Raw genomic sequence first — 21,016 nt, 5'->3', positions numbered from 1 at the left:
CACCATCTTCCATTGCTCACCACTGCCCACTTCTTACTTTCCAACCCCTTCCATTCACGACTCCTCCGACTTCCTGGGTGTTCTATCTTTCTGCTCTGGGTATTTTAGGGGGAATTTTGTTTCACGCTTGCAATACGCCCATTTTTTTTTCCTCTCTGTCTCTTGGCTTTCTTGACTTCCTTCAAGTCACCTTATACTGGAAAGCTTTCCAAACCCCTTTTAATTCAAGTGCCTTTCCTCTGTTAATTATTTCTTATTTATCCTGAACTGAGCTTGCTTTGTATGTATTTGTTGGCTTCTTGTCTTCCCCATTAGATTGTGATCACCTTGGACTATCTTTTGTCCAACATTGAGCACAGTGCCTGGCACCTTGTAAGTGTATAAGAAATACTTTCTGACTGACTAGATCTGGTTATACCGCTCCTTTGCTCAATAATCTTCAATGGCTCCCTATCACCCTTCTGGGGAAATCCAAGGTCCTCTGATGATTTTTGCAAATTACCCTCCATAAGCAGCTGCCTTTCCTCCTTCATCTTCCTCTCATGGTATTCCTCCAGCTGTATTTGCTGATAGTTAGGAGGCATTTTTAGGAAGCAAATGGTCAGACTGCAGTTAGAGGGAACCTTCCAGAACTGGCGGCAAGAGGTTCTTCCTTGCCGATCTTTCTGGTGAGGTATTGGGGGATCTGGTCTTCTGTCTCCTTACCTGGGTCCTTATCATGAGCAAGTGTGAACTGGAGAAAAGGGGAGGGAAGCAGAAGGGAGCTCTGGGAACATCCCCTGCTTTTTGATGGTAGGGCAGGTGGCAGGATGGGTAAACAAAGTAAGGAGCTCTGATACTAGCTACGGTGGAAGGCCACCAGGAGACACAGGGGATAGGGTGCTGGGCCTGAAGTCAGGAAAATCCATCTTCCATAATTCAAATCCAGTCTCAGACACTTCCTAGCTGTGTGATCTTGGGCAAGTCACTTAACTCTGCCTGCCTCAGTTTCCTCATCTGCCAAAATGAACTGGAAAAGGCAACTGCAAACTACCCTACTCTCTTTGCCAAGAAAAACCCGAATGGGGTCTCAGAGAGTCAGACATGATCGAAGCAGGACTTAATAAGTTATAGTGGACAAGTCATTCTATCCTATAGAATCATAGATTAGAACTAGACGACCTTAGAAACCGAGAATGATTACTTTAGAGGTTGAACACGACTTCATTTTGGAGACCAGGAAACTGAAAGGCAGGTTAAGAGACATGAGTCAGGAAGTCATCAGTAGGTGACTGTGGTAGAATTTGCATTCTGGTCCCCCCACACTCAAACCCCATCATGCTTTATCTTTTTTGCCTCCTTTTCCTGATCTTTAAAATCTAGATACTGAATACCATTGCAGAATGGGATGACATAAGCATAGTGGGGGATGGAGGATGGAGTGACCCCTCCTCTGTTAATTAATCATTGGAGGCAGCTGGTCCAGTGACAAGAGTGCCAGTAGGCTGTCTTAGAATCTGTGGCCTATATGGAGTTAAGAACTCTGGTTTCCAGCCCTTGGAAGACCTTGACCTAGTGGCCACCTCTCGTTGGACCTCAGTTTCCCCTTCTGGAAAAGAAGGTTGGACTGGATGATCAGAAACTCAATCCTATGTTCCCTTTGGCTCTGCCCTTCGATTGCCTCTTTTCCAGGGCCTGGATCGAGATAGGGGCAACAGCTGTTCTTGCCTTATGCCTTCCCCCAGTCCTCAGTGGGACCCCTCCCAGTCCCAATCTTTTTCTGGAAAAGCTATTCCTCATCCCTCCCTCCTGCAAAGGTAGGGGGTGGGGAGACTACACTTGTTGTTGACACTCAGACCCTGACATTTCCCCCCTAGCTACTCATTGTTGTGTGGAGAGATCCCTTGGAGATCCAGGAACGTCCCACCCCGGAATGATGGAGAGTCACTGCTGCGGTCTCTCCCCTCCTCCCTAGGCCACCCAACCCTCAGAATCTCTCCTTGGGTGGAGGCTGCCAAAGTAACTCCTAATCCTCCCCAAGGAAGGCCTGGGGATCTGTTTTCTCAGTCCCATCCTGTCCCTTTATGGTTGTAGAAGAGGCTAAATGATGTCATCTCCCATAAGCAGCCTCTAGAAGCATCGAGAGAGCCGTGGAAAGAGGGCTGAATCTGGAGACCTGCCACTTACCACCTCGGGATCTCTGGAAATCATTTTACATATCTGGACCTTAGTTTCCTCATCTGTAATATAAGAGGCTATTTTTTTCTTGAAATCTTCAAGTTTATGATTTACCTGAGACTCATCTTTACAAATTTGTCCTCTGACACTTTCTAGTTAGGTGACCCTGAGCAAGTCACTTCACCCAGTCTACCTCAGTTTCCTCATCTGTCAAATGAGCTGAAGAATAATTATAAATCACTTTGCAAGCTTTCAAAGCGAAAACCCTATATAAATGGTAATTATAACCTATAGTGGACACATTATTCTACCCTATAGAATCATAGATTAGAACTAGAAGACCTTAGAAGCTGAGGATGATTACTTTAGAGGTTTAATTAATAATATTAATTAATATTAATCATTAATAATTATTATCTCAGGTCCTTTGCAATTCTAAATCCTCATGACTACTAGTTCAGGGATGGATAGGATCCCTATCCTTGGCACTTGAAGAACTGAAGGAATATGGAAGGAAGGTTTTAAAGAAGTTTCTGCCAAGGAAGAGTGGAGAGGGGGAATGTACCTCTTCCACTCCTCTATTGTTTCTACTTTGGAAAATCCAGTTTCTGATAACTGTCAGTGTAGAGCGCGCCATTTTCCTAACAAATACATAACTCGAAAAGTTGAAAGAATGAATGGCATTCTGTGATTTGGAAGGAATCTTGACCATTTAGCCCAACCCCCATCAGGAATTCCCTATTGCACCCCCACCCTCACGAAATGGTCATCTGATCTCTCCTTGGAAACCTTCAGGGGGAGATAATTACTAGTTCCCCAAAGAGCTCAATCCAATTTTAGGATACCTCTAGTCAGAAGAAAGTTTCCCCTTACATCTAATGATTCTGCTCATTTCCCCACAACTACCCATTACTCTGCCCTCTGGGGCCACACAGTTTCCTATATGTGAGTATGATTAGCCATTTTTCAGTCTTGTCACATTCTTCATAATCCCATTGGGTTTTTCTTAGCAGAGATGCTCGAATGGTTTGCTATTTCCTTCTCTTGACAATTTGAGGAAATTGAAGCAAATAGGTTAAATGACTTGTCCAGGGTCACACAGCTACTTCGTTCCTGAGTCAAGATTTGAACTCAGATCTTCCTGACTCCAGACGCAATACTCTAACCACTGCACTATCCAGCTGTTTCTTTTCCTACATAAGATCCATTCAAATACTTGAAGAGAGATATTAACTCCCTTAATAGTCTCTTTTCCAAATTAACCATCCTTATTTCTTTCACTGATCCTTCATAAAAGGGTCTTCCCTCCATTCTGACGCCTCTTCTGGATCCACTCCAGCTTGTCAGTGTCTTTCCCACAATATGGCAGCTCGAACAAGCACAATAGTCCAGACATAGCCTGGGTAGAGTACAGAGGGACCACTGTGCTCCTAGCAGTCCAAGCTCACACTAGTTTTTTTTTTGGCTGCCAAAAAAGATGGTTTCATATTGAATTTGCATTCCATGACAACTCTCTATATTTGTCAGATGAATAGTGAATGAATGGATGATTGATTGAATGAATGAATGAATGGATGGATGGATGATTGATTGAATGAATGATGAATGAATGGATGGATGATTGAATGAATGATGAATGAATGAATGAATGGATGGATGGATGATTGAATGAATGAATGAATGAATGCTCCAGAGGACATTTGTAAGTGGCTACAGAGATGTAGCCTAAGTTCAGATTGATGGGAAAGCAGCCATTTCCCATCTCACTTATTGTTGGGGGGGTGGGGAGGAGGGAATTGGGATTAAGTGATTTATCCAGGGTCACACAACTAGTAAATGTCTGAAAATAGATATTACATAATAGAAGTTCCCTTTCTTTGCTCCCAGAAGGTATGGTTCCTACTATGGGCTAAGAATCTATGAAAGAGCAGAAATGTGAAAGGTAAAGGTTTTCTTTTCAGACCCACCCCCAAATTAGCCGTGTGATCTTGGCCAACTCATTTGCCCCTTAGTAACGCTTGGCTCCTCCTCTGTAAATTGGGGATACTAAAACCTGTCCCACGGACCTCCCAAGATTTGTGTGGGATGGAATCGGCTAGAGAGACGATGTAAGAAGTTAAGCAGACAGGCAGGAACGTTCTCAGGAGTTTGTTTGGCCTGGGGGGCTGTTCCTTATCTTGGGGTGGGTGTGGGGTGCTTGAGGGCGTGTTTCCCCAGAGCTCCAGACTGTGACTCTGCTGTCCCATCTGCCAGTTTCTTCCCCGTGCCTTTAGTCTTTTCCTAAAGACCTAAGGGATGCCCAAGAGCAAGAAGAAGCCCCCTGGGTATCCACCAGCTGTCCTTCTGGGCTGCACCTGCAGGGGGTGCCCAAGTTCCTTATTTCTTCTTGGTCTTCACCAGTCCCTTCTGCACCAGGCTGCGGTACAGCTCCTGGATGTAGGTGTAGACGCACTTGGAGTCAGGGACGCTCAGCCGGACCATGTCATCAACTTCCAGCAGCTGGGCACAGTCGGCCAGGTTCCTGAAATGGAAGGGCATGAGAATCAGTGTGACGGTGGGCAATGGCTGCCGGACAGAGCCCCAGAGCGCTTGGCTCAAATGGCAGCTCTCCTCCTCCCGTTGGGGGGGGGGAGGAACCATGTCTCTTCCCTGTAAGCGAGGAGGCTGCACTGGGTGCTCTCCAGGGTCCTTTCTAGCCCTAAGGCCTAGGACAAAGTGCTACCCAGGTTACCTACAGATTATATGTGGGTATGTGTGAGAGAGAGGGAAATAGTGACAGGAGAGAGACAGAGACACTCAGAGAGAGTCAAAGAGAGGCAGAGAGAGAGACACAGAGAGAGTGACAGAGACAGAGAGAGACAGAGACACACATAGGGAAAGTCAGAGAGACAGTCAGAGACACACAGAGAAAGACAGAGACAGACACAGAAAAACCCTCCAAGTATTTTTTCTGCCTTTAGGAGAGTTCAGTTCCTCAGAGTTGTAACATAAGGCTTGTACACCTTATTGAATTTCTGAGATATACCTGGATTCATCAGTTATCAGAGAGTCAGAGATACATAGAGAGTGTTTGAGACAGAGAGAGATAGAGATGTTCAGAGACAGACAGAGATAGAGAAGCTCAGAGACAGACACATAGAAATAGAGAAATTCAGAGACAGAGAGAGACACTCATAGGGAAAGTCAGAGAGACAGTCAGAGACACACAGAGAAAGACAGAGACAGACACAGAAAAATTCTCCAAGTATTTTTTCTATCTTTAGGAGAGTTGGGTTCCTCAGAGTTGTAATATAAGGCTTGTACACCTTTTGAGTTTCTGAGATATGCCTGGGATTCATCAGTAATCAGCGAGTTGTCCATTTAGCAATTTTTAATTGTGTTTTTCTTCTGAGCGAAGTCTAATCAACAAAGAGGTGCGACAGGTCTAAGGGGCTGTGTAGGACAGTTCTGACATCTTGCCCAGAGTGTCCAGCAACAGCTAACAGTAATTATTCACTAATTCACTAGTATTCCTTTAGGCTGTCTCAAAAGTCATAAGCTTGAAGAGTCTAAAATTTTACTATTTTTAGGACATTTTGCATAGGCTTTAAAGTTCACAAAATGCTTTTCTTGTATTCTCTTATTTGGTCCTCACAACAACCCTGTGAAGTAGCTGTTATTTTCATTGCTCTTAAATGGATGATGAAACTGAAGCTGAAAAGTGACTTGTTCAGGATTTCACATTTACTAATTATCTGAGGAAGGATTTGAATTCAGTACCTCCTGAAGCCAAGTCAGGCACACTACCACACTGTCAGTAAGTTTGTTATACAATTCTAGAGCTAGAAGGGAACTTAGAATTCAGAATGTTAAAGCTGGAACGTAGAACACAGAATGTTAGATCTGGAGGAAACATTAGAATATGAAAAGTCAGCTCTGGAAAAGATATTGTTACACACAATACTAGACTAGAAGGGATCTTAGAACCTAGAATGGTGAATGTTAAAGCTAGAACATAGAACACAAAATATTAGATTTGGAAGAGACATCAGAACATGGAAGATCAGCTTTGTAAGGAACATTGTTACACACAATAACAGAGTTGGAAGGGAACTTAAAACCCAGAATGTAGAATAATGTTAAAGCAGGAACATAGAACATAGAATGTTAGACTTGGAAGAGACATTAGAATACAGGTTAGCTCTGGAAGGAACATTGTTACACACAATACTAGAGCTAGAAGGGACCTTAGAACCCAGAATGGTGAATGCTAAAGCTGGAACATAGAACACAGAATGTCCGATCTGGAGGAAACATTAGAATATAGAAAGTCAGCTCTGGAAGGGATATTGTTACACACAATAATAGAGCTAGAAGGGAACACAGAATATTCAAGCTAGAAAGGATCTTAGAATACAGGGTTAGAGTTAAGTAAGCCTTGAATACCATAGTATAGTGACCTTGTTGTGTATCTGCTTATGATAACTGATGTTTATAGAGAACTTTACATACTACACACATTTCTCATTTGGGAAATCTTGGTGTGTGAGCTTCATAAGATATTGTTACCTCCATTTTTATGAAAAAAAGGAAAAAGAGAAAAAAGGAAAAAAGAAAAAAGGAAAAAGAGAAAAAAGAAAAAAGGAAAAAGAGAAAAAGAAAAAAGGAAAAAGAGAAAAAGAAAAAAGGAAAAAGAGAAAAAAGAAAAAAGAAAAGGGAAAAGGAAAAGGAAAAAGAAAAAGAAAAAAGGAAAAAGAAAACAAAACAAAACAAAACAAAAAGAAAAAAAAAGAAAAGAAAAGAAAACTAAGGTAGCTCACTTACCCAAGCTAGTAATTCTCAGAAGTGGGATTTGAATCCAGTGCTTTCTGGGTCCAAGTCCTACACCATCTACTTGACACACATGAGCAACTGAAAGACCCCCCACTACTTTTTGCCTTTGCATCCTCCCATCCCAAGTGAAAGAACCCCATCCTTTTTTGAGTTCCCTGACTTACTCAGCTGTAGAGAAAGCCAGGGTGAAGTTTTCCCGGCGCTTCTTGGGATCGAGGGTGGTGTAGTCAAAGGCATCGGGGAAGAATTTGTGGATGAGGGCACAGAAGGCCATTCCACTGCTCCAGCTGGAGGAGAAGTTCTGAATGTCCACGTGCTATGAAATTGAGGAATTGGCTCATGTGAGTCCCTCGCTCCTCTTAGCCCCATTCAGAGAAAGACAATCCTGGTCTCTATTGCTTCCTCTGCACTGGCTCCTTCCACCTCTAACTCTCAATTGCAAGTACAGAAGCCATCCTGGAGAAGGGGCTTCCTGCCCTCCCCTAGGAGTCGGCCCCGATCTTTCCCCTGGCCCTGTTGTGGCTCCCACCTCATAGTTTCTGGTCATAGCCCGACACCACTCAAGCAGCATGTTCCTGACGCTGCCCACAGCTGCCCCGGCTGCCTTGGCATTCCGGAAAAGGGGGGCAGCACCCGTGGCTGCTCTGTTTGGAAGAAAGGAAGGTTAAAGGCAAAGAAGGGATCGAAGATCAGAGAGTAGTCAGATGGAGAGGGAACTCCGGCTCTCTAGTCTTTAGCACAAAGGACTCTGGGATTTAAAAGTGACCCTGGGGAGGCAGCTAAGTGGTACAGTGAACAAAGTTCCAGGCCTGGACTCATGCAGACTCATCCCCCTTGAGTTCAAATCTGCCCTCAGACACTTAAAAGCTGTGCACCTTTAAGCAAGTCACTTAACTCTGTTTGCCTCAGTTTCTTCATCTGTAAAACATATTTTCCCCCAAGAAATCCCCAAAAAGGGGTTAAGAATTGAACAACAATAACTAGGGAGGGCCCCCCCATGTTTTTCCATTTTACAGATGAACAAAATGAGACCAGAGTAGTGATATGATTTCCCTAAGATTATAAGGGATTTATAATAATACCATTTAGAGAAGTGCTTTGAGGTTTGCAAAAGGACTTTACATAAGTTATCTCATTTAACTTCACTATAATTGTATAAAGGAGGGTCTAGCATCTCCAATTTACACCCAAGAAACTGAGGCTGGGGGTTAGGGAACTTTTCCATGGTCACAAAGCTACCAAGTAGCTAAGCTAAGATCCTGACTCCAAGCTCTTTTCTCTGGATCCCTGGCTGCCTGAGCAGGGGTGGGGCTGCCATTCCAGGTTTCTGATTCCCAATCAGGGCTGCTGTTCTTTCACCACATTGCCTCCTGTCTTTCATTGTACAGAAGAGGAAACTGAGGCAGAAGGAAGAAGATAGCCTGCTTTAAGTCTTAGAGTGGTGCAGTTGGGACTGGAACCTATCTCTCCTGATTATATAAGTATCAGGGAGCTTTATCCTGGACCTCATTTCTCCTTTCATCAGTCCAACCCTGGCCCCCTGAAAGGAGATATCCTGGAAGCTCCCTCTGTATCTTGAGCTTGGCCATCTGTGGCCCTGTTTCTTACCCCCCAAATTTGTCCATGATGGCCTTTCGGTTCTGAGCCCTGGGTCCTCGGGGTCGAGCTGGAGCGGAAATTCTGTGTTCCGACGGTTTCTCCTTCTTCTTCTCCTCAGAGGGTGGGGGGCCTGTGGGACTCTGGGGCACATCACTGAGGGAGGACTCACTACAGACAGAAGGAAGTCAAGAATGAGATCTGAAGGTCTGGATCCTGCAAGCTGAGGGGACGAGAGAAGTCTCCAAGGTTAGAGGCTCTTGGGGGAAAGGGGGTTTGGGGAGAGGAAGGCTTTAAAAAAATCAACGAATCAACATTAAGTGCCTCTTACGTGCCAGTTATGGTGCTCACTCTTAGGGATATAGACTGATGGGAAATAACACCTGGCCTCAGGGAGCTTAAATTCTCTGTGAACACACTAGTCAAACTGTCCTTGCTATTCTCTAAACTCAACATGGCAGAGTCTGCCTCAAGAATCAAGGCAGCTACATGTCACAGCAGATAGAGCACAGGAAAATCTGAACTCATTAACTTACCACTTGCTAGCTGTGTGACCCTAGGCAAGTCATTTAACCCTAATGTCTTGAAGAAAAAAAAAAGATAGGGACTATCTTTGCCCCTTTTGTATCCCTAGAACTTAGCACACTGACTGGCACACAGTAGGGGCATAATAAATGTTGATTGATTGCTGCCTTCCATTCTTCAATAGTGGGAATGCTCTCCTTTTTACCCTTTGCCTCTTAGAATCCCTACTTCCCTTCAAAATTTAGCTCAATCTCCAACTGCTCAAAGCCTTTTGCTTTAAATTATCACCATGCTTATCTCTTTGTACTGTTTTACCTGCTCCCTCCCCAACAGAATATAAGCTCATTGAAGTCAGTTTGCGTTTGTTTTTGTATCCCAGAACCCAGCAAAATGTTTGGCATATAATGGGTACCAAACGAATAGTTGTTAGATTTATTTGGGACTCCTGAGTCCTCATTAAAAAAAAAATCCTCATATTTAAAGGGAGTGTAGTCTAAATTGTATTGTAACCAAGGGCAGGGGGGGTATTTGTCACTGGGGATTGGCATGATTTATGTCCAATCTTGGCCTGATGGACTTAGAGAGCAGGAGATGGAAGGCTGACTTATAAAAGACGAGCGAGAATCAGGGCTAAAGCTTTGCGGCTTGGAGACCACCCCAAGACCCAATCTTACCTGGCTGTTGGGCTCTCTGGACCAATAAAGTCTGAAAAAAATTAAAGGAGCCATCTGTGGCTGTTGGAAAGGTTCTTTACCTCTTCTTTCTGTCATTATATTTTCCTCCATCCTCCCCACCCCCTGCACCCCGATTTTGCCCTCTTCCACCCCACAACTCCATTTACCTGGGCTGAAGTGCTTACCCTCTCCAGTGGGGCTCTCCGGCCACTCTGGTGAGCTAGGAATTGCTCCAGAGCCTTCTTGCTCCTTCTCAGCGCCCTCAGTACCATCTACTTCCTGAGGACATAGCACATGCATAGGTGTAGCCAATTCCCAGGAATCCACCCACACAAGTTGTTTGGGGAGGGGGAGTTAAAAATTGTGTCCTTAATTAGAACAAAAGGTTTAGCAATTGTCAGTGTTGTAAAATTGCCCGTGCATATATCTGGTAAATAAAAATTATTAAAAAAAAAAAAAAAAAAGAAGAAGAAAAAGTTGTGTCCTCTCTCCCCTATTGTCCTGTAGCCCCCTGGACCAGATTACTCTCTCTTTGGGGCTGAGTGAGTGAGAAACAAGACCCCCAAAATGGAAAAACGGAGCTTCCTCACCTGGGTAATCTGAGTGTCAGAAATGGTTTCTGCCTCCAATTCTGAGCAGGAAGTCTCCTTATTCTCTTTCTCAGACTCCTTTGTTGTCTCTTCTATTGAGTCACATTTCACTTCTCTGTCAGCCTCTGTTTTGGTTTCAGACTTAGCCTCCTCTTTCCTTTCAGCCTCTTTTTTGGTTTCAGACTTAGACTCCTCTTTCCCTTCAGCCTCTTTTTTGGTTTCAGACTTAGACTCCTCTTTCCCTTCAGCCTCTTTTTTGGTTTCAGGCTTAGCCTTCTCTTTCCCTTCAGCCTCTTTTTTGGTTTCAGATTTAGACTCCTCTTTCCCTTCAGCCTCTTTTTTGGTTTCAGACTTAGACTCCTCTTTCCCTTCAGCCTCTTTTTTGGTTTCAGGCTTAGCCTCCTCTTTCCCTTCAGCCTCTTTTTTTAGTTCAGACTTAGTCTCCTCTTTTCCATCGCCTTCTTCTTTGGTTTCAGACTTGGCCTCCTCTTTCCCATCAGCCTCTTTTTTGGGTTCAGACTTGGCCTCCTCTTTCCTATCGGTCTCTTTTTTCAAGTTAGATTCAGTTTCCTTTCCCCCATCTGCTTCTCCCTGAGGTATGGGTTTAGTCTCCTCTTTTTCATCAGCCTCCTTTTTGGGATCAGATTTGGCTTCCTCATCATTCTCTATCTTGTCTTTAGACTGGGCCTCCCCTTTTCCATTTTCTTCCTTCTGGTCAGACATCTTCTGCTCCAACTCTTTGGCTAAGTCTTCCTCCTTAATAGAGGCAGTGGTCCCATCCTGAAGGGACTTCCCATTTTCCTTTTCCATCTCTAGAAGGAGACAACACACAGCAGGATTTGGCTACTTGCCTACCCCTGCCACGGAGCAAAGAATACAAATATTTATTAAGCACCTACTGTGTGTAAACCAAGATGTTGGAAAAGATTCAAAGTTTAAATAATAATAGTTAACATTTACCTAGTGTTTTAAGGTTTCCCAAAGTGCCAACCCCTGCCACAGAGCACGGAATTCAAACATTTATTAAACACCTACTGTGTGTAGAGCTCAGTGCAAGATGTTGGGAAAGATTCAAAATTTAAGTAATAATAGCTAACATTTATGTAGTGTTTTATGGTTTTCCAAAGTGCTAAGCCCTGTCACAGAGCAGGGAATACAAAATATTTATTAAGCACCTACTGTGTATAGAGTTCAATACAAGATGTTGGGAAAGATTCAAAATTTAAGTAATAATAGCTAACATTTATGTAGTATATTTTCAAGTTTCCCAAAGTGCCAAGCCCTGCCTTCAAGCAAGGAATACAAATATTTATTAAGCATCTACTGTATGTAAAGCTCAGTGCAAGATGTTGGGAAAGATTCAAAGTTTAAATAATAATAGTTAACATTTCCATAGTGTTTTAAGGTTTCCCAAAGTGCCAAGCCCGGCCACAGAGCAGGGAATTCAAATATTTATTAAACACCTACTGTGCAAAGCTCAGTGTTGGGGAAAAAATTCAAAGCATCAATTGTATGTAAAGTTCAGTGCAAGATATTGGGAAAATTCAAAGTTTAAGTAATAAAAGCTAACATTTATGTAGTAGTTTTAAAGTTTCCCAAAGTGCTGAGCCCCGCCACGGAGCAAGGAATACAAATATACTGTATACATATACTGTGTATAAAGTTCAGTGTAAGATGTTGGGATAGATACAAAGTTTAAATAATAATAGCTAACATTTAGGTAGTACTTTAATGTTTCCCAAAGTGCTTCACGTGGAATTATTTATTATCTCATTTGATTTTTATAGCAGTCCTGTGAGGGAGGTACTATTATTTATCCCTTTTTATAGATAAGGAATCTGAGGTTTCGGAAAGTTAAGTGCCCAGGGTCACACAGCTACTAAGTGTCTGAGGCTGGATTTGAACTCAGGGTTTCTTCATTCTAAGTGTAGAATTTCAGCACCTACACCATCTAGATGCTTCAGAGGGAAGGAGAAAGTCTTTGCTTTTTCAATGGTTACAACTTTGTAAGGGATATGATGTATACAAAATAACTATAATTGATAATAAGATGTGATTGGTGCACAAAAGAAGAAGTGTGGCGGGGCATGGAGAGATGGGGAAGATCCTTGGTGGCCATGGAGTCAAGGACTGCATCTGGGTTGAGCTTTAAAGAAAGCAAAGGCTTTCACCAGGGACAAAGGGAGAGGGCAATGGGATATTGGGAAGAAGGCTGGTTTTGGAGTTGTAGGTCCTGAATTTGAATCTGCTGCCTGGAGCAGTCACTAGTCCTCTAAGGTCCTCAATCTCCTCTACTATAAAAAGAACTGCACTAAGGAGTTGACCTCAAGATCTGTGATTTTCTGAAGGCATTCCAAACAGAGCGAACAGTTTGAGCAAGAGCCCGGAGAGAGAGGTAGGGAAGCATGAGATGGAGGAGAGAGAGAAGGGTTAGTCAGGGGGATCAAAGGATTTGAAGCTGGAAGGATCTTAGAGATCACCTAATCCAAGCCTCTAAATTTTGAAGATGAGGAAACGATAGATGCAAGTCGGAGCATCGGGAGGAGGGGAAGCACAAGCCCCTATGGGAAAGGCAGGTTGGTGCCAGTCTAAGTGTTCATACAGGTCCTATGGACCAGCCGTGACTTGGACAAAGTGTCTGGGGCTTTGGATTGAAACACATGATGTTTCAGTGTGAACCCAGGGCCCACATCCATAGTACGGTTAAGTTTAGTTAAAAAATTAGTTTCTTTGTAGAGTGAAAATCTTATCCTCTAGGGGCAGAGCCAAGTGGCAGAGTAAAGGCAAAAATAATATTCTCTAAGTGGGATCTCCAGTAAACTGCCCTCTTGAATTTTAAGACAGCCAAGAGCTTTACATCATTTTTATTGGTCGGTCATTTCACTTGTGTCCAATTTTTCGTGACCCTACTTGGCTCTTTCTTAGCAAAGATCCTGGAGTGTTTTTTTATTTGAGGAAACAAATAGGGTGAAATTGCCCAATTTCACAAAGCTAGGAAGTGTCTGTGGTGGGATTTGAATGCAGGATTTCAGGTCCACTGCTCTACCCATATATACACTGTATAACTGTCTATTCCCTTCCCTTCCCTTGATATAATATACAGAATATTGGGTCACCCTTAACATGATAGAGAGTTATCCCTTTCACATCTTCACTCTCTCCACTGAGGTTTTGATACAAGGACCGGCATAAGAAAGTAAATGAGAATTTGGGGGGCATGTATAGAAGTTTCAGATGACGTGCAAAGACCAACAGAAGACACAAAGTTTAGAAACTCAGAAACACACAAGATAGATCTATAGTAGTGTATAATATCCCTATATTTGATTTTTTAATACTATAGTAATTAAGACTTTTCTGGTATAAAGGGAGGGTCAAAAAATCTGATGGGGATTTTCCAGATTGATGGAGTGCCATGCCCCTAGATGTGGAAGGAATAACTGTCAAATGATAATAACAGTTAACATTTATAAGGTATATTTGGGCCAGGCACTATGCTAAGCACTTTACAATAATTATCTAATTTCTTCCCCAAATTGACCCTGGGAGGAAGGTGCAACTCTTATCTCCATTTTACAGTCCAGGAAACTGAGGCAAATGGAGTTTTCCAGGATCACTTAGTCAGCGTTAGAGATCAGATTTCAACTCAAGATTCATAGACACACACACGCACATGCACACACACACACATACACACGCACGCAAATATATACATATGTATATATTTTTAGTTTTATATATACCCATATATATATATATACAGATGTGTGTGTATATATATATATATATATATATATACACAGATGTGTGTGTATATATAATGTGTATATATGTTTTAGTTTTATATATATATCTACATAAGTATATATACATATATAAACATAAATATATACATACATGCATGTTTTATATATACCCACATATATACAAATGTGTATATATACATATGTATATATAAGCACAAACACACAAAATATATGTGTATATGTTTTAGTTTTATATATATCTACATAAGTATATATACATATATAAGCATAAATATATACATATATGCATGTTTTATATATACCCACATATATACAAATGTACATAAGTACACATAAATATATACATGTGTGCTGTATATATATGTACAAATAAATATAAACACATATGTTTATATGTTTAGTTTTCTCTATACCTACATACATACACATGTATATGTATACATATATAAGCACAAAGATATACATAGGTGCATGTTTTATATATACCCACATATATACTAATGTGTATATATATATGTATATATAAGCACAGACACACAAAATATATGTATATATGTTTTAGTTTTATATATACCTACATATATACATACACATGTATAAACATACAAAATATATACATTTGTGTTTATATATACATATACATACATACGCATGTGTATATACACAAACACATACACACATACCTATTATTCTAGGTCTGTCCAACTTCCAGTGTTCTGGTCAGTGCTAATGAGAATCCTCTAATTAGATTTGTGAGACACGAGTTTTCTTCCCTCAAGTTTTCCCGGGCTCACCCCAGCTGTGGGGTTAGTTCAGAACAAGTCAAAATAAGGAATACATACAATTAAGCTGGGGCCTATTTATTCGTGGTGTCCTGAACATATACTTACTGTGCTATCTATGCCTGGACACATGCCGGGGACAGTTTCTCCATTCCCTTGTCCCTCTTGGGGGTCATGTTACAAACAAAACAACTCTCAAGTAGGGTCCCTAGTGGTGTCTCAAGAGGAGGAGGGGCAGGCAATCACATCACTGTTTAAAAATACATCCTGACCTTTACAAAGCTATCTTCTGAGCTGAGAGCACGCCGGGCACCTGGATGTACGTATGAGCTGGAGATGGGAAACAGGAGGGAGGCTGACAATGGATTCCACCAACCACTCCGGTTCTCATTGCACGGAGGACCAAAGATCCCAGCTTGTTGAATGCTCGAATTTTACAGGAGGAAAAACAGGGCTCAAGAAGATGATATAATTTGCCAAGATCACCTTGCAGGAAAACTAGGATTTGAATTCAGGTCTTCTTTCTGAATCTAGCCCTTTCCCTGCTTACCTCACTCCCATCTAAGGATAAGGCCCATTGGGCTTAACTTTTCCTTTGGGTACCTTAGTAACCAAAGGTGTTTCCAATGCTCTTGGGCCTGCTTGCCTTCTGTCTTCAGTTCTCGATGGTTTCCTCGCCAAAAGTCTACTACTGCCTGCTCCTTCCTGTCTGTTCTATAATGGGGATTGCCCAATCTAGAAGGAGGACTGAAATGGCTTCAGGAGATGCTAGCACCAGCTTTGGAGCTAATTATTAGCTCCAAATTATTTTCCCTGAGCCTCTTTTTTTCCTCATCTGTAAAATGACAGGTTGGACTTGGGTACTTCTAATGCTGCAGTTTTTAACCTGGGATTCATGGTCTCTCACATTCTCAAAGGGGACCATGGAAAGATTTTACAGGATCTGTGAAAGTGAATGGGAAAAATATTGCAACTTTATTTTCACTGATCTCAAACCAAATGAAGCATTTCCTTTAATCATAAATGTAGGTAAGAGATCATTATTTTGAGCATAGGTCCCTAGGGCTTCCCCAGACTGACAAAGAGGTCCATGATACCAAAAAAAAAAAAAAAAAAAAAAAAAAGGTTAAGAATCCCTGTTCTAATTCCTTATCCAGGGATAATGTTACATTTTCATGATTTATCCAGGTCCGATCTTCTTTTTTTTTTTTTAATTTATAATTTTTTTTCAAAGTATATATGCATGAGTAATTTTTAAAATAATATTATCCCTTGTATTCATTTTTCCAAATTATCCCCTCCCTCCCTCTACTCCCTCCCCTTGATGACAGACAATCCCATACATTTTACATGTGTTACAATATAACCTAGATATAATATATGTGTGTAAATCCAATTTTCTTGTTGCACATTAAGTATTAGATTCCAAAGGTATAAGTAACCTGGGTAGATAGACAGTAGTGCTAACAGTTTACATTCACTTCCCAGTGTTCCTTCTCTGGGTGTAGTTGTTTCTGACCATCATGGATCAACTGGAAGTGCAGCTCCGATATTCTAAAGTCCCTTCCAGCTCTGCCATTCTATATTCTAAGCTCCCTCTAGACTCAGCCTTTCTTCTAAGGGATCTCCCAGCTCTGATATTCTATGTTCTGAGATCCCTTCCATCTCTGGAGTTCTAAGCTTCTACTTAGGGAGATACTACTATGTTCTAGACATCCCAGAGCCATATAGAAAAATATGACAGTTTCTGCTCTTAAGGAACTCACAGGCCAGGTGAAGATAAATCACATATGTGAAGCAATAAAAATAATATTCATTGATAAAAATAATTACATGCTATCAGTAAGAAATCCATGCATAATAAATCAACAGCTGGCAGTTTTCCAGGATACACCTGTCTGGTACAATTGCTTTTTTCTAATTCAGCCATCTGTTCAACCCAGCCATACTTGCCCTTCCAATCACTATATGCACATCTATGTATACATTGCATGCTCACACATATACTAATCCATTTCCACCAATGATTTTCTGAGATGCGTCTGATGAAGAGATTCGCTAAGCCTCTGCCAGCAGACGTTCCCCACCCTCCCAAACTCTGTTAGGTTCGTGGAACTCTAGAATGTGTTTGGGAAAAAAAGCATCCCATACCTGTTAGGAATCTCTTTCTGCAATACCCCAAAGTTTTCTTAAAGAACTTAGTGGTAGAAAACTCACCACATCCTCTTCTTCTTTGAGATACCTCTAAGTGGTAGAAGGCGTTTCTGTACATGAAGCCAAAGTCTACTTTTTCCCATAAGTTCTACCCACTGAATTACTTCTGCTTTAACAGGACCAAGCAATTAATTTTTCTTGGGACAGCCCTTCAAATACTTAAAGATGGCTACGATGTCCCTATTGAACCATCTCTTCTCTAAGCTAAGCCTCCTTAATGTTGTTGTAATTTGTACAACCCCTGTAATTTTTAAATGGCCAGATCTCCTGGCCCCTCACCTGGTTGCCCTACCCTGGATGTACTCCAGCTGCTCAATTACTACTTAAAATGTGGTACCCACAATTGAACACACCATTCTATATGTGGTCAAACTAGGGCAGATGACAACAGGAGTTCGGTGTTCTGGACATTTGGTCTCTCTTAATGTAGCTTAAGATCCCATTAGCTATTCTTGGCCGCCATATTGCAGTGTTGACTCATTTTGAGCCCAAAGTCTATAGATTATTTTGTATTAACCTCTGGTGAGCTGCAACTCCCCCACCTTCAACCCATGAGGTTAATTTTTAAAATCTAAGTATAGAATTTTGTATTTATCTCAATTAAATTTTATCTTATTAAATTCAGCTCATGAGTCTAGTTCATTAAGGCTTTCGCTTGTTTATTTTATCCTATCATCCAATATAGTGGTTTGGATCTGGTAATCAGTCAGTCAATCCACAAATATTTATTAAGCACCTACTATATGCATTGTACTAGGCACTGGAAATATAAGTACAAAGAATGAAACAATCATGACTGATCAAAAGCTTAAATGCTTACAAGAGAGATAAAAGACAAATATATAAGTGTGTATGACATAAATTTAAAGTTAATAAATGGAACTATCAACAAAGTAGCTGAATATAAAGTGATTAGAGAGGGGCACCTAGGTGATTTGATGGGTAGAATTCTGAGCCTAGAGTCAAGAAGATTCATTTTCATCTGGTCTCAGACACTTACTATTTTCGTGACTTTGGCAAGGCACTTAACTATATTTACCTCAGTTTCCTTATCCACCAAAAGAGCTGGAGAAGGAAATGATAAAGCATTCCAGATTCTTTGCCAAGAAAACCCAAGATTGGGTCAAGAAGAGGCAGACGGGACTGAAATGCCTGAACAACTATAAGAGCAACATTTTGAGAGGGAGAGACTCTGTAGGTCTGTTCTCTAGGGACCACCCTAGCTAAGAAGAAGGAGAATCACTATCCAGATTGGCTACAGGTTGATTGATTTTTGGCTACCAGAACTCTCAAAGATCATCTTCTATTATTATTATTATTTTAATTTTATAATTATAAAATTTTTTGACAGTATATATGTATGAGCAATTTTTTTATAACATTATTGCTTGTATTCATTTTCCCAAATTTTCCCCTCCCTCCCCTAGATGACAGGCAATCCCATACATTTTACACGTGTTACAGTATAACCTAGATACAATATATGTGTGTAAATCCCATTTTCTTGTTGCACGTTAAGTATTGGATTCCAAAGGTATAAGTAACCTGGGTAGACAGACAGTAGTGCTAACAATTTACATTCACTTCCCAGTGTTCCTTCTCTGGGTGTAGTTGTTTCTGTCCATCATTGATCAACTGGAAGTGAGTTTGATCTTCTTTATGTTGAAGATATCCACTTCCAAAGATCATCTTCTAAGTCATGGAGGGCCACAAGCTACAAGCCCCTCCAGAGAAGGGATGAAAATGGAAATCTTTGGGGATGTTGAAATGGCAAATATATGCACATACACAGACATATATACCAATACTCATACGTCCTTCTCCAGGCCCACATTTAGTGAATTTCCTTCCTCATCCTCCCCAGATCTGCCCACAGACTGACAAAAGACCATGAAGCTGCCCATCTAAGGATGTATCAAGAATACCTGGACAAAGCAGCGATATCTGGTGATGAAGATCCAATGACCCCTTCTGCTCTCCTCTTCACTGTAATTCTCTAAGCCTCTTCTATCTCCACAGTCTAGGATGAGATGTGGGGATTGGTAGCTAGGTCTAGATTTAGGAATTAAGGGGCTAAAGTTAACTTCCTATCTTTCTTCAAAGAAAGTCCTTTGTTCTCCCACTAAACACATCCTTGATACCAACCACTTCTCATCGCATCTTGGCTTCCTTGGAAGAACCCCAAGGAGAATCAAAGAATTTTTTTCCAAAGTCAAAGGAGCATAGGCCATCCCTTAGGATGCCAAACATCTGATTGGAGTGCAAACTTCCCTTTTATCTGATGAAGCTTCCCAGCTGGAGGCAATCTTGGGCCACACACCCTTTCTGATTGACCCATAGATGAGTTCTCTTTAAAGATTTTCAATGAGCAGACAATCAAGTGGGACTTAGGGGACTCTCTGCTTAAATGCTAGGTCCTTTAGAAGGCTAGAACACCATTGTCTCTGTCTAGATCACTGAATCTAGAATCTGTGTTTGCCTCAGTTTCCTTATCCACCAAATGAGCTGGAAAAGGAAATGATAAATTTCTTTGCCAAGAAGACCCCAGATTGGGTCACGAAGAGATAGATAGGACTGAAATGACTGAACAACAACAAAAACAACATTTAGAGAGGGAGGGACTCTGTAGGGGTATTTATTGATAGTCCCAGCATTGTCAATGATTAAGCACTCGGCTCTGGGACATTGACTTCCTCTCCCTAGACTTCCTCTACTGTAAAATGGAAAACTTAGACTAGATAATACTCTTCTTGACTGACCCACCGTTGAGTTCTATTCAAGGATTTTCAATGGGAAGACAATCGAGTGCGACTTAGGGGGCTCTCTGCTTAAGTGCTAGGTCCTTTAGATGACTAGCCCCTTGGAAACACCATTGTCTGAAAGACCACTGAATCTAGAATCTGAAAGATGGGGTATTGATAGTCCTAGCTTTGTCATTGATTAGACAATTGGCTCTGGGACATTAACTTCCTCTTCATAGACTCAGTTTTCCCTACTGTAAAATGGAAGTTTCCTTCCATGAATCTTCTCAGAGGTCCCTTCCATGAATATATGATCAAGTCTGTTCTGTTTGTATATCGAACCTCTGGACCTTGGGAGTTGACAAGAGATTGGAGTGGGGGAAGCAAGAAGAGAAGGATAGAGTTAGGGGGGGAAGGATGGGGCTGGTGTGCCTCCTACCTGCTGCTGCCCTAGTATGTGCCTCTGTCTGCTTCTTCCTTCCTTCCTCCAGCTGTACTGTCTCACTCCCCTCTTTTTAAGCCCATAATGTCTCTTGCTCTTAACTCTGGCAGAGGAGTCCACCTCCTGCCTCCTCCGTGATCCTCCCCCCGGGACTCTAGCCAGCCAGGGCTCATTGTTTATGGCTCGGTTGGTACAACACCCGTCTGGGCTTAGAGGCTCATATTTCCAACAAGAGACTGACAGGTGGCATCTCTTAATCTCCCCTCCCCCCTTTAGGTAGCCCCTCCTCTCTTCTCCCCTCACTCCACTCTACCCCCTGGGATGCCAAGCCCGGAACCACCTCTCCAGGAGGTAAAGAGAGCCAGAGGGGCAACTTCTTTGGATTCTGCAGGAACGTCCCCCCTATTTTCCAGTCAGTCCGCAGCCTTTCTATAGGATCCTGTCCATCCTGAAAGACTCTTGGCTTCTTTTCCCTTCCCAGACATTTCCCAAGTTTCCCCTTTCAATCCCTTTCTCCTCCCCAGAGAGAGGCAGCTGCACGAGGGTAGATTAGGGAAGGAAGTTAGAAGCAGAAAGATTGCTGCCAGCTTCAGGGATCACATCCTGGGAAATGATGGATGATATTAATAATAGTAACTGACATTTACATAGTGCTTTGTGGTTTATGAAATGCTTTATATAGATATTCCCTGATTTAATCCTCACAACCATCCTGT

At 41.8% G+C, this 21,016-nt stretch overlaps 1 protein-coding gene across 8 annotated transcripts; it reads right to left on the bottom strand.

Annotated features, from left to right (window-relative positions):
• Positions 1-4,291: 4,291 nt before the first annotated feature.
• On the bottom strand, positions 4,292-20,368 carry SMTNL1 (smoothelin like 1). 8 transcript variants are annotated; one of them, XM_074274420.1, is made up of 9 exons: positions 20,298-20,368; positions 19,043-19,137; positions 10,355-11,166; positions 9,950-10,043; positions 9,765-9,795; positions 8,578-8,736; positions 7,499-7,613; positions 7,134-7,285; positions 4,292-4,678 (listed from the first exon to the last, which is right to left on the bottom strand). In XM_074274420.1, the coding sequence occupies exons 3-9, from the start codon at positions 11,162-11,164 to the stop codon at positions 4,534-4,536; spliced, it is 1,506 nt and encodes a 501-aa protein (XP_074130521.1). In that variant the 5' UTR covers positions 11,165-11,166; positions 19,043-19,137; positions 20,298-20,368; the 3' UTR covers positions 4,292-4,533. The 8 variants fall into 8 exon arrangements, with proteins under 8 accessions (XP_074130521.1, XP_074130519.1, XP_074130516.1 ...); XM_074274418.1 differs by having other exon boundaries at positions 10,355-11,211; positions 19,043-19,169; positions 20,298-20,367; XM_074274415.1 differs by having other exon boundaries at positions 19,043-19,169; positions 20,298-20,367.
• Positions 20,369-21,016: the final 648 nt, after the last annotated feature.

Source organism: Sminthopsis crassicaudata, chromosome 6, assembly GCF_048593235.1.
Source record: "Sminthopsis crassicaudata isolate SCR6 chromosome 6, ASM4859323v1, whole genome shotgun sequence".
Lineage (NCBI taxonomy): Eukaryota > Metazoa > Chordata > Mammalia > Dasyuromorphia > Dasyuridae > Sminthopsis > Sminthopsis crassicaudata.
This window is presented reverse-complemented; position numbering and strand designations above follow the sequence as displayed.

Coding starts and splice junctions, on each gene's coding strand:
- SMTNL1 (XM_074274420.1), bottom strand. CDS start 11,164: ATGGAAAAGGAAAATGGGAAGTCCCTTCAGGATGGGACCACTGCCTCT. Junction 9,796..9,949: donor GGAGAGCCCCACTGGAGAGG/GTAAGCACTTCA, acceptor AATTTTTTTCAG/ACTTTATTGGTCCAGAGAGC. Junction 7,286..7,498: donor CTATGACCAGAAACTATGAG/GTGGGAGCCACA, acceptor TCAATTTCATAG/CACGTGGACATTCAGAACTT.